This window comes from Pagrus major, chromosome 19 (assembly GCF_040436345.1).
Source record: "Pagrus major chromosome 19, Pma_NU_1.0".
Lineage (NCBI taxonomy): Eukaryota > Metazoa > Chordata > Actinopteri > Spariformes > Sparidae > Pagrus > Pagrus major.
Genome location: NC_133233.1, coordinates 26,192,865 through 26,203,188, shown reverse-complemented (window position 1 = coordinate 26,203,188; position 10,324 = coordinate 26,192,865). Strand labels below are relative to the sequence as shown.

Sequence of the window (10,324 nt, the reverse complement as noted above, 5' to 3'; positions counted from 1 at the left end):
TCGGACAGGCATGTTACATTCTGTCATGCAAATCACCTGATGGATTCGGTTTCTGTTTCTTTGCAGGCTTTAACTTGAAGGACCAGTGTTCATGTGGAGGAGGAGGAGAAAAAAGAAGCTCAGGATGAGGACAAAACAGAAACAGAAGTGGGTTTCTTTGACATCCGGGGAGAGGTGAGGACACTGAGCTGAAAGTAAAACCAGTTTTTCACCAGGACGGCAGATGGAGAAAGTCTGGCAGAGATCTAGACAATGTGGATCTGGTTTTACGACTTTCCAATATCGCAGGACGGCAGATAACAGCTGTAAATCTTAAACAACGTCTAAATCCAGGGATTAAAAAAGTACTGAGGTGTAAATCCATCAGTGGAAATCCATGAAGTTTTATGATGCTCATAAATCTGACATGCAAACCGAGAACAAAAGGAATAAAACCCTTATGATTCGAGCGATGAATTGTATTTACACTTATTTATAACATCTGATTTACTGACGGGAGGCTGCTGCTGCTGTCCAGGAGGAGGATTTGGCGCCATCTCCTGTGTCAGGCTTTTATTCTGAAATTAAACTAAACACTTAATAATCTATAACTGCTTATATTTAAAGAGTTAATGTGTGTTTTAATACCAGTGTGAATACTATGCACTGAATAACTAATGATTATCATTATTTTTAACATCTATGATTACTAATAAATATAAATAGTGACTTTTTAAAGGTGTTTTTGATTTAAAATTAAATTAACTTGATCCCTTAGTAACTAATTATCATAGTCAATAACCCACTAAACTACAATCTGATAACTAATAATTATAAATAGACATAATATACTATATGTATATATATATATATATATATATATACATATATATACATACATATAACTATTAATTGATAAGATAATTGATTATTATAGAGTGACATAAACTCAATAATATATGTTTTTAAATAGATTAGCTTCACTTGAAGTGTTCGTAACAATGAATTAAATAAACTTTTATACTAAACTTTCTGACTAGGATTTACGTGTAATAACAGTGTTTTTAATTAAATATATTATATATTTGATCCCCATGGTAACTAATACTCATAATTAATAACTTAAACATGACTAAATAACTAATAATTCTACCAAAAATAATAAATATGGACATAAATTAAATAAATAATACATTTTTTTATATGGAATTTCTACATGTGTCATTATTAATAGTTAAAATCATCTTTTAAACTACAACTTCATTATTAATAATAACGTTTTAAAGGGATAACTTCATCTGTAATGAAAACATCACTAATATAACTAAAAACAAATAACCTACTTTAATCAAGTCACCAAAAATTGATATAACTAATAATTATAAATACTGACTCAATAAACTATAATTTTATCAATTATTATTATTGATTTTATGAATAATGACTGCTTTTAAATGGAATTACTATACCTGTAATATTTGTAATAATGGCCATTATAAAGTTAAAAGTTAACGTGAAGGTAACTCATACGAACAGTCCTCCAGTAAAAGTCTTAAAGTCTCTGATATTAAATGTACTCAAGTATCAAAAGTACAAGTAAAAGTAAATCATGTAAACGTGTGAATATAATGTTTACTGTGGGTCGACCAGATATTCAGTATTATTCTTATTATCAGTGTGTTTTTTGCTAGTTTTACTCGATAGTCGATAAAATCAATTATTTTTAAAATGTAGGGTTTTTTTGGCTCTGATGCAGCATGTAATCTGCAAAGTAACTAGTAACTAAAGTTATCAAATAAATGTAGTGGAGTAAAAGTACAAAAGATTTGCCTCCAAAATGTAGTTTAATGTAGTTTGTATTCTTTTAATACGTCATGATTGTAACTGATAACCTGTTATTACTAATGTACAGGCTATTAACAACATAATAAACTATGTGAAGGGATTACACAACTTCTAACATCTGTAATAACTAATGAGTCAATGAAAGAGTGAATAAACGACGACCTGATAATCAGTTTTTCACAGTTTTTTATCTTCAGTTTATTTCCTGAAAGAGAAACGTGTGAGCGCCGGCATTACAAAGACTCATATCAGCATCTTACACATATTATATCATTAACACATAAGATTTTTACGGTTTTATCTCTCTGAATCGTTTGATGTTTCATGGATTCAGAGTCATGCTGTGGCACTAAAAAGCAGATGAGATACTTTATTTTTTTTTAAACAGATATAGTTTATTACAATTAAATAAACACGCTGAGGATCTTCTCCATCGTGGCCACCAGAGCTCGACCTCTCCGTCGCCTGTAGTCCCTCTTTGTGTTCATGATCACAGTGAAACACCGACAGAAAAATCCCCTTCGCAGAATGAAAACCCTCCACGTGATAATAAAATACAGTACAATATTAAAACGATAAAAAGGAGCAAACCTCTAAGCGACAGGTTTGCTCCAGTTTTATCTCCAATAAAACTCCACCCAACTTATATTAAAACCTTATTTATACAATATGAAACGACTTAAAGGAACAGTTCACCCACAGATGTAAACTCAGTCATCATCTCCTCCCTCCATGCTGACAAAACATTTCAGCAAAACAGCGTCGCAGCATTCTCCGAAACAACTGAAGTAGCTGGAGACTTACTCCAAAACTCAATTTAAACTTTGCCGAATTAGCTGTTAGCACTTCCTGTTTGCGGTGCACTCATGGATGTACAGACGACTATCGCTGGATTACTTTGATACCGAAGAAAACATAAAAACGTGATTTTTCTCAGGCAAGTTCTGCACAAGTCTGCAGAAGCCCTGAGATTAGTGTTGTTGTGAATGTCTCTGTCTTGTTGTGGTCTCAGGACTTTGTTTTGTCCTCCACCACCGAGGTTATATTTTTGCCCCTGTCCGTGTTTGGTTGGTTTGTCAGCAGGATTACACAAAAACTACTTGAAAGAGTCCCATGAAACTTGGATGGAGGATGAGTCTCAGCCCAGAATAGACCCGATTAACTTTTGGTGCTGATCCGGATAAAAAGACGGGTCCAGGTGTAAATCAGGTGTAATTAGGTGGAGATAATGACTGAATTTTCATTTTTAGTTGAACTGTTCCTTTAAATTAAAAATTAAAAACATTCAAAAGTCTTTCTCGACAGTCCAAAGTCGCCTTCTTTTAATCTTAAAATCCACATTTCTTATTTATAAATGACTTCTTTTCCTCTACGAGCACATCAAACATGGCCGTCACTTTTTACTAGAAAGAGTACAAAACGTGTGCGTATGGAATTTGCATTGCTCCACATGTGAGGGAATAAACTGTCCGGAGTCATTTCCCTTTAAGAGAAGAAGAAAAATCTCCTGATAGGCAGCATGTTGTTTTTTTTTCAGTAATGACCACACTCAGTGTTTCTGCTTCGCTCTTGGCTCGCTGCGTTTTTGGGCCGAGAGCCAAAACCGAGTCAGTCCGACGCTCGCTGTCGTCGGCCCGTTATATTAGTTTTGGGCCAACAGCGGTGGGGGAGGGAAACATGATAGTCCGTTTGGGATCTGGTCTCTCGAAGGTGATACAGTAATTCTCGCATACGTTTCACAGCTATCATCATCATCATCATCATCATCATCATCATTGCAAAGGGCCCTGCAGTCCAGTGGTCATCAGAGAGTTACGGAGGGTGACGGATACTTTCAAACATACAATATTGCACAATCCAGTGAGTATACACAGATGTGAACTCTGGCATAGTTTTACCACACACACACACACACGCACACACACACACACACACACACACACACACTCTGTAACCTTGACTGGCCTGTTTGGTGTGTGTCAGCAGGCTGTTTCAGTGTCTCAGTGCATCATAAAAGAATAAAAGCTGGACTTGAAGAGTGACTTTGGACCTCAGATTAGGAGCTCGTCAGGCAGCACATTCAAGGCTCCTCACTGACACTTTTTACTGTTTTCGTTGCAGGAAAATACTCGAGCCTTTTTTTTAAAGAAGCAAACTGGTTTCGATCTAACTTTATTTCCCCGGATATTTCCTCGAAAGTTGTTTTCTTCGCTGCTTCAGTTTGTAGTAAACGAGGACTCGGGCTCAGAGTGATTAATAAAATATCCGAGGATAAACGACTTGATAAAGTCTTGAGCTCAAAGTTTCACGCAGGCTTTTGTATAACGGATGTTTTAAATAAAATGACCGACTTATTTATGATATTCCAAATAAACACCGTTACAAAATGGCGGCTGAGAGTTTTAAAGTCAGATTTGTTGGCTGGTGTTAAATAATCTCCCGTCTCGAGCAGTTTGTTGAAACTTGACGAGAATTTGAGCTCGAGCTTCCTCGTGGAAACATTTCTTACAACTTGCTATTTAGGATTTAAGTCTAAATTAAAGAAATTAGATTTCAGAGAAGTGAAATCGAGCGAGTTTTAAACACGACAGCTGATCTGGTTCTCTCAATGCTCTCACCTTTTTAAAAAATCACTTTTGTATTTTGATTATTAGCCATCGTGTTTCTTGGAGAGCATCTTGTGGTTTTCGTATCAGTAATACTTGTATGTTTAACATGTTGTCTCCAGTGTTTTAGGTTTATGTCATACAGAGACATATTGAGCGAACGCCTCATCAGCCCTGAAATAAACTCCAGGATTTTGTTGAGCCTCGAGTTTTCTGTCCACGGATTTATGGCCTTTGACATAAGTGTGAAAGCGTCACTTTCTTTGGTTTCATTTGGTTGGAAACGTTTTGGTTTTCGGGGGTTCAGCGAGGACGCGTCGTGGCCCGTTTGGCTCTCGATCTGCAGAGGTTAAGAGCGGAGACATGGTCCACGCAACAGACGACGCCGACACAAACTTGGTCCCCAGTGAACATGGAGTAGGTGTCATTAACACCGGGGACGCTGCTCGTCAGCGAACATACTCGTAAATCAATCAACTTTGTAAATCAATCTTGTCTTCGAGCGTCTGTGTCACATCCGCGCTTGCGTTCTTGCATGGACCATGTTTCTGCCCTTACATCTACACTGTGTTGATGCTTCCACACATCCTCAGAAAATGATCGCCACACGTCCACAAGACGACATTAAGGACATGAGCGATGGCGGCAGTATATCAGATCCAACAAGGAAGACTTTCTGCTCCAGGACATCTTTGGTGCCACCTCACGGATCCTGACTGTCTACAGATTCTGGTCCAGCCAGTGGATGTAGTTGTTCATGCTCCTCTGTCCGACACTCGACATCATCGGCAGGAACGCAAACACCATGCAGCCGTGGAAACCGTCCTCGTAGTGATCACTGGTCACCATGACGCCGGCGTCCTGCAGGCGTCTCACGTACATCAACCCGTCGTCCCTCAGCACGTCAAACTCGCAGGTCATCACGTATGCTTTAGGCGTCCTACCCAGAACCCCCTGCTCCGCCAGCAGAGGTGCCGCCCTCACGTCCATCAGCTCCGGTACCTCGCCCATCACCCCCAGCGATCCTGTTTCTTTGACAACCGGCCTGAAGTGCTTCCTGCGTTTAGGTTGAAGCAAAGCGGTCCAGTCCAGCTTGGAGCGCGCACTGGCGCTGATGGCCGGCTGGTCCAGGGAGCTGTGGTTGTTAGCGAGCAGTAGGGGCTCCAGAGAGGAGTCGGCGCCGAGGTACTGCAGCCAGAAACGAGCCATGATGGGCCTGTAGAGGATGGGCACGGCCTGGTTCTGCTGGTAGGACGGGGTGTAGAAGTCGAGCGCCTGCAGCACCGGGTAGATCAACGCCTGGGCCTTGAACTTCACTGTCAGAGTGTCGTCTGAGCTGAGCTGTGGACACAGTCAGGATTTACATCATGATTCAGCTGATATCTGAGGACGCCACACATGCTGCAGTGTCCTTAGGAGCGTCAAAGCTACATCCACGAAGGCTGTTGTTGCGTCTGACAACATTACAGGAAGCAGAAAGACCTATTTGTTATTGAGTAAAATCCTTGATTTAACCAAATTTGATTCCGGTCAAATCCACCAGACTCCATTTAAAAAACCAGTAATTTTGTAATCGTAGGACTTTATTCAAACTTGCCAGAAACTAAATAAATCTCAGCAAAATCATCTTGGTTAGTCTTTTCACTGTTCAAACAATCACCAACTCTGGTTTGGTCGAAATAAACCCCTAATTCACGATGTTGGAAGAGAAAATATTGTTTGTCTGCACGCTGTTTACCTCCCGCTGCTTCTCTAATGTCGTGCTCCTCTCCCAATATTTACACATCTAACGTGTAAACTCAGAGTCGCTGATTGTTGGAAATACAAACCAAGATGATTTTGGTGGGATTTATTTTGTTTTGTTTGAACATCTGTGTTTTACTATGTTAAATTAGTGGTTTTGTAAATGGAGTCTGGTGGATTTGGCGAGAGCGATGGCGGCAATTTCTGTTTTTTTTTTTTTTAAAAAAGGATTTTATTCTTCAAAAAAAACTTCTTTCTTTGTAGGGTTCCTTTCCATAATGTTGTCCGACACTAGAATAAAAAATAAAGCCTGTCAGTGGCAAAAAAATACATTTAAGTGGACGTACTTTGACACAAAATATGTAAACATACATGTCGGGTCCAGGTTACAAACACCAGAATTCCCTTTTAATATCTTCAATATCTTAAAAGCCATCTGTGATCACAGCGTCTTTGAAATTGTTCTGACGACTACGTATGTTTGAAGACAACTTGTTTCTCCTCTTAGTCACTGTACAAAATGTTTAAAATTCGACACAAGGTGCCTTTAAAACATTCTTTTCTTCAATGATTGAGTGTTTAACCTGTAACTGCGTTGCTGTCAGGGTGTCAGATGACACGTTTCACCAAAACACCTCACTGAAACTAAAATTATTGTCATTCTTGGGACAGTTTCTGACCCCAGCTGCTGTGAGACAGACTCTAACCTGTCGGCACTGCAACATGTGGCTGATTAAAACAAGGCTGAACGTGACTTTAACAAACACAATATTTGTTTTCATCTAGATACCACTGGATTTTCTATACAAACAACTCGAGACTAACAGCAGCAAGTGAGATGTGTGTGTGTGTGTGTGTGTGTGTGTGTGTGTGTGTGTGTGTGTGTGTGTGTGTGTGTGTGTGTGTGTGTTTCTACCTCCTGTGCCACAGCAGCAGCCAGGTTTCCCCCGGCGCTGTCTCCAGACACACACACCCTGTGTGGGTCGATGCTGTAGCGCTCTAACACCTGAGAGGACAGGAAAGCCCGCGACGCCGCTAACGCATCGTGGTACTGATCTGGGAAGACCGCCTCCGGAGCCAGACGGTAACTATAGCAACAGGACATCATAGGAAGATGGAGTTGTTATGTAACACGAACGTTGGAGCTTTGTTACAGGAACAGCAGTGAAAAAGACATCTCTTTCAGATCAGTGAATCGTTAAAATATCAACAACTAGAAGCTTCAATCAAACATTTCTTTCTTCTGAATTCATTCATTCGTAGTGTGACAGAACTTACTCGACAGACATGATGACAGCGTCCAGGTCCTCCGCCATTTTCCGACAGAGCCGGTCGTACGATCGCATCCCTGTGACGCAGGTAAGTGATTGTGATGTCACGTAGACATAAAGCAAGTATCATATATCAAAGTGATGATCTGACTGTTGTTTTCTCCTTTTGAAGAGTAAAATGTGTCTACGATTGAGTGAAAACACTCACGTCCGCTGCCCAGAGCCCATCCTCCACCGTGGAAATACAGGACTCCCCTCTTCAGCTGCTTCCCCTCTTTGGGCTGGAAGACCCGGGTGGGCACGCCGCCCAGCGCGGAGTCAGTCACGTGCACGGCGGCGCAGGAGCGAGCCTCGATCACCTCCACCCAGGACACCACCTGGTTCAACAGGTGGACCCGATGGCAGACGCCCAGCGCGTGAGCCACGTCGCTCTGGAGACACAAACACACACGTCAGTTACGACTTTAAAGGAGCTTTTCTTTACACGAGAGGAGACGGATGTGACTGCTGCAGCTGTGCGGATGAAAAACACACTGAAATCAAAACTTTAAACTACAGTTAGCAGCAGTTAGCGGTCACTCTGCCGATCTGCCGCCGCCTACTGGATTGGAGCATTAACTCGACACGTGGCCAACTCTTACATATCGCTCCTTTAACTAAAAGCACCAAAGTTTAAGCATCAAGTAAATAAAATGATCGATGGAATATGAAGAAATGTATTGTTGCAAAGATATATACCGAAGATAGCATGCTAACCAGCTAGCCTGGCCCATCAAAGCTCCTGGACTAGCGCTAACACTCCCTGTCCATACTGCTCGCTGCACGTCTCCTCGGGAATCAATGAAGTTTTATCTTAATCTGTAATATCACATCATAATGTGTTTAATTGTGGTATTATTAACCTGAATCTACAACTAAAGCTACCAAATAAATAGTAAAAAGTGGAGTAATTGTTTAAAATATTTGCCTCTGAGATGCAGCGGAGTAGAAGTATGAAGTAGCAGAAAATATAAACACTACTATTATTACTCCATTTATTAGTAAAGCCTCTTCCTGCCACTGTGTTGATTAATAAACCAGTGGAATAAGGTGTAAAGAGTGCTGCGGGAGGGAAACAATGAGCTGGGTGTGAAAACCTGTCCCGCTCACCGAGTGTCGTTAAAAACTTGTTTCACTGCCGTGAACACTACAGAGCCGGGTGTGTGAACGGCCCCCGAGAGCTTAAGAGCAGCTTAAGTTAAAACTACATGTTATATAGGAGTCACGGCTCCGTCACGTGTGAACGAGGCCGATGCCACATGCGTTAAACAGGTCACAGCGCGTTCAGCAGCTCAGGTCAAAGGTCACAGGATCTCAACAAAATATCTACAAAATGTTTTCACTTCATAAATGTTTGGTTGTGTGACTTTATAACATATAATACTTTTTTTTTTTTACTTTGTTTACTGTGTTTTCTCTCTTTTTGTCAAATGAATAACCCGCAAAATACAGAGTCTGACACAAAAACTGTAAAACAATAAACTCACAAACAAAAGATGCACAAGACTTAATTATTATATAATAATTATTTTAACACTTTATCAATATATTTAACTCTTTATGTCAACGTTATCATGAATATCGGCATATCGCAACACCCACACGGTAAATGTACAATTTATTAACGGTGTTTAATATAAAGACATTTTAATTATTATTATTATTATAAATATTATTGTTATTGATGTTATTATTGCTGTTATTGTTGTCGTATTTATTGTTGTTATCGTTATTGTTGTTGCAATCCTCGTTGTTGATGTTATTGTTGTCGTCGTTATTATTGCTGTTATTGTTGTAGTTCTTGTTGTTGTTATTGTTATGGTTGTTAAGGTTGTCGTTGCTGTTGTTGTTATTGTTGTTGTTATCGGTATTGTTGTCACCGTTGTTATTGTTGATGTTATTGTTATGGTTGTTAAGGTTGTCGTTGCTGTTGTTGTTATTATTGTTGTCATCGGTATTGTTGTCACCGTTGTTATTGTTGTTGTTTAATTGCTGGTATTGTTACTGTTGTCGTTCTTGTTGTTATTGATGTTGTTGTGGTTGTTGGTATTGTTGGTATTGTTGTCGTCCCTATTGTTGTTGTTGTTGTTGTTGCAATCATTAAAAAAGCAACATATATAAACAATATGCTATATAACTGATAGAAAAACATACAGTTTACATTATTGCACATTGTAGATATTGATTGTTCACACTTCTGTACATCATCATGCTGCTGTGCTCTCATCTCTTCTTCCCTCCTGTTGTATTATTTACTCTTGCATCATTATTTTATCCTCAGGTGTTTCAATCTTCTCTACCTGAGTCTGTTTCTCTGTTGCTCTGTCACTGTGTCACATACCTGAAACACCCTTTCTCTCTTTATCACGTCATACTCTCCTACACACCTCTCCCTTCCTACACGGTGCTGATATCACCCCCATGTTTCTGCCCCCCTCGCATCAACCTGTCCTCCCCGGACCTCCCGGCTCTCACCGCCCGTATGAAGCTCCGGAACAGCGCGTCCAGCAGCATCAGCTTCCACGGCTCGCTCACGCCGCTCGGCAGCGGCAAGTACACGTAGTAGGCGGCCGCCGACAGCAGCACGGCCCCGGCCAGACGGAGCCTCATCGCGGCGGGACTGGTACCTGCCAAACACCTACCGGTTCATGCGGGACTGCGCTGCCCGCCCCCCCCGGTCCCGGACGATCAGCGGCTCCGACAGGGGATCGACGAAACACGGAGGAATGACCTTGATTTCAAAATAAAAGCGGGATTTCAGGGTGCGCGGTCGATCGCGCAGCGGCGATGACGAACAACAGGCGAAATGCTCTTATTTTGAAACGTCGTTGGAGGAAGTGG

General features: G+C 40.7%; 1 protein-coding gene and 1 long non-coding RNA gene across 2 annotated transcripts; one reads left to right on the top strand and one right to left on the bottom strand.

Moving 5' to 3' along the window:
• Nucleotides 1–1,993: 1,993 nt before the first annotated feature.
• On the bottom strand, nucleotides 1,994–10,238 carry LOC141014151 (neutral cholesterol ester hydrolase 1-like). Its single transcript, XM_073487831.1, has 5 exons — nucleotides 9,959–10,238; nucleotides 7,653–7,875; nucleotides 7,452–7,521; nucleotides 7,090–7,261; nucleotides 1,994–5,771 (listed from the first exon to the last, which is right to left on the bottom strand). The coding sequence occupies exons 1-5, from the start codon at nucleotides 10,091–10,093 to the stop codon at nucleotides 5,151–5,153; spliced, it is 1,221 nt and encodes a 406-aa protein (XP_073343932.1). The 5' UTR covers nucleotides 10,094–10,238; the 3' UTR covers nucleotides 1,994–5,150.
• LOC141014152 (uncharacterized) lies at nucleotides 7,168–10,081 on the top strand. The gene is made up of 3 exons (XR_012180468.1): nucleotides 7,168–7,257; nucleotides 7,437–7,532; nucleotides 7,617–10,081. It is a non-coding gene; the product is annotated as an uncharacterized lncRNA (long non-coding RNA).
• Nucleotides 10,239–10,324: the final 86 nt, after the last annotated feature.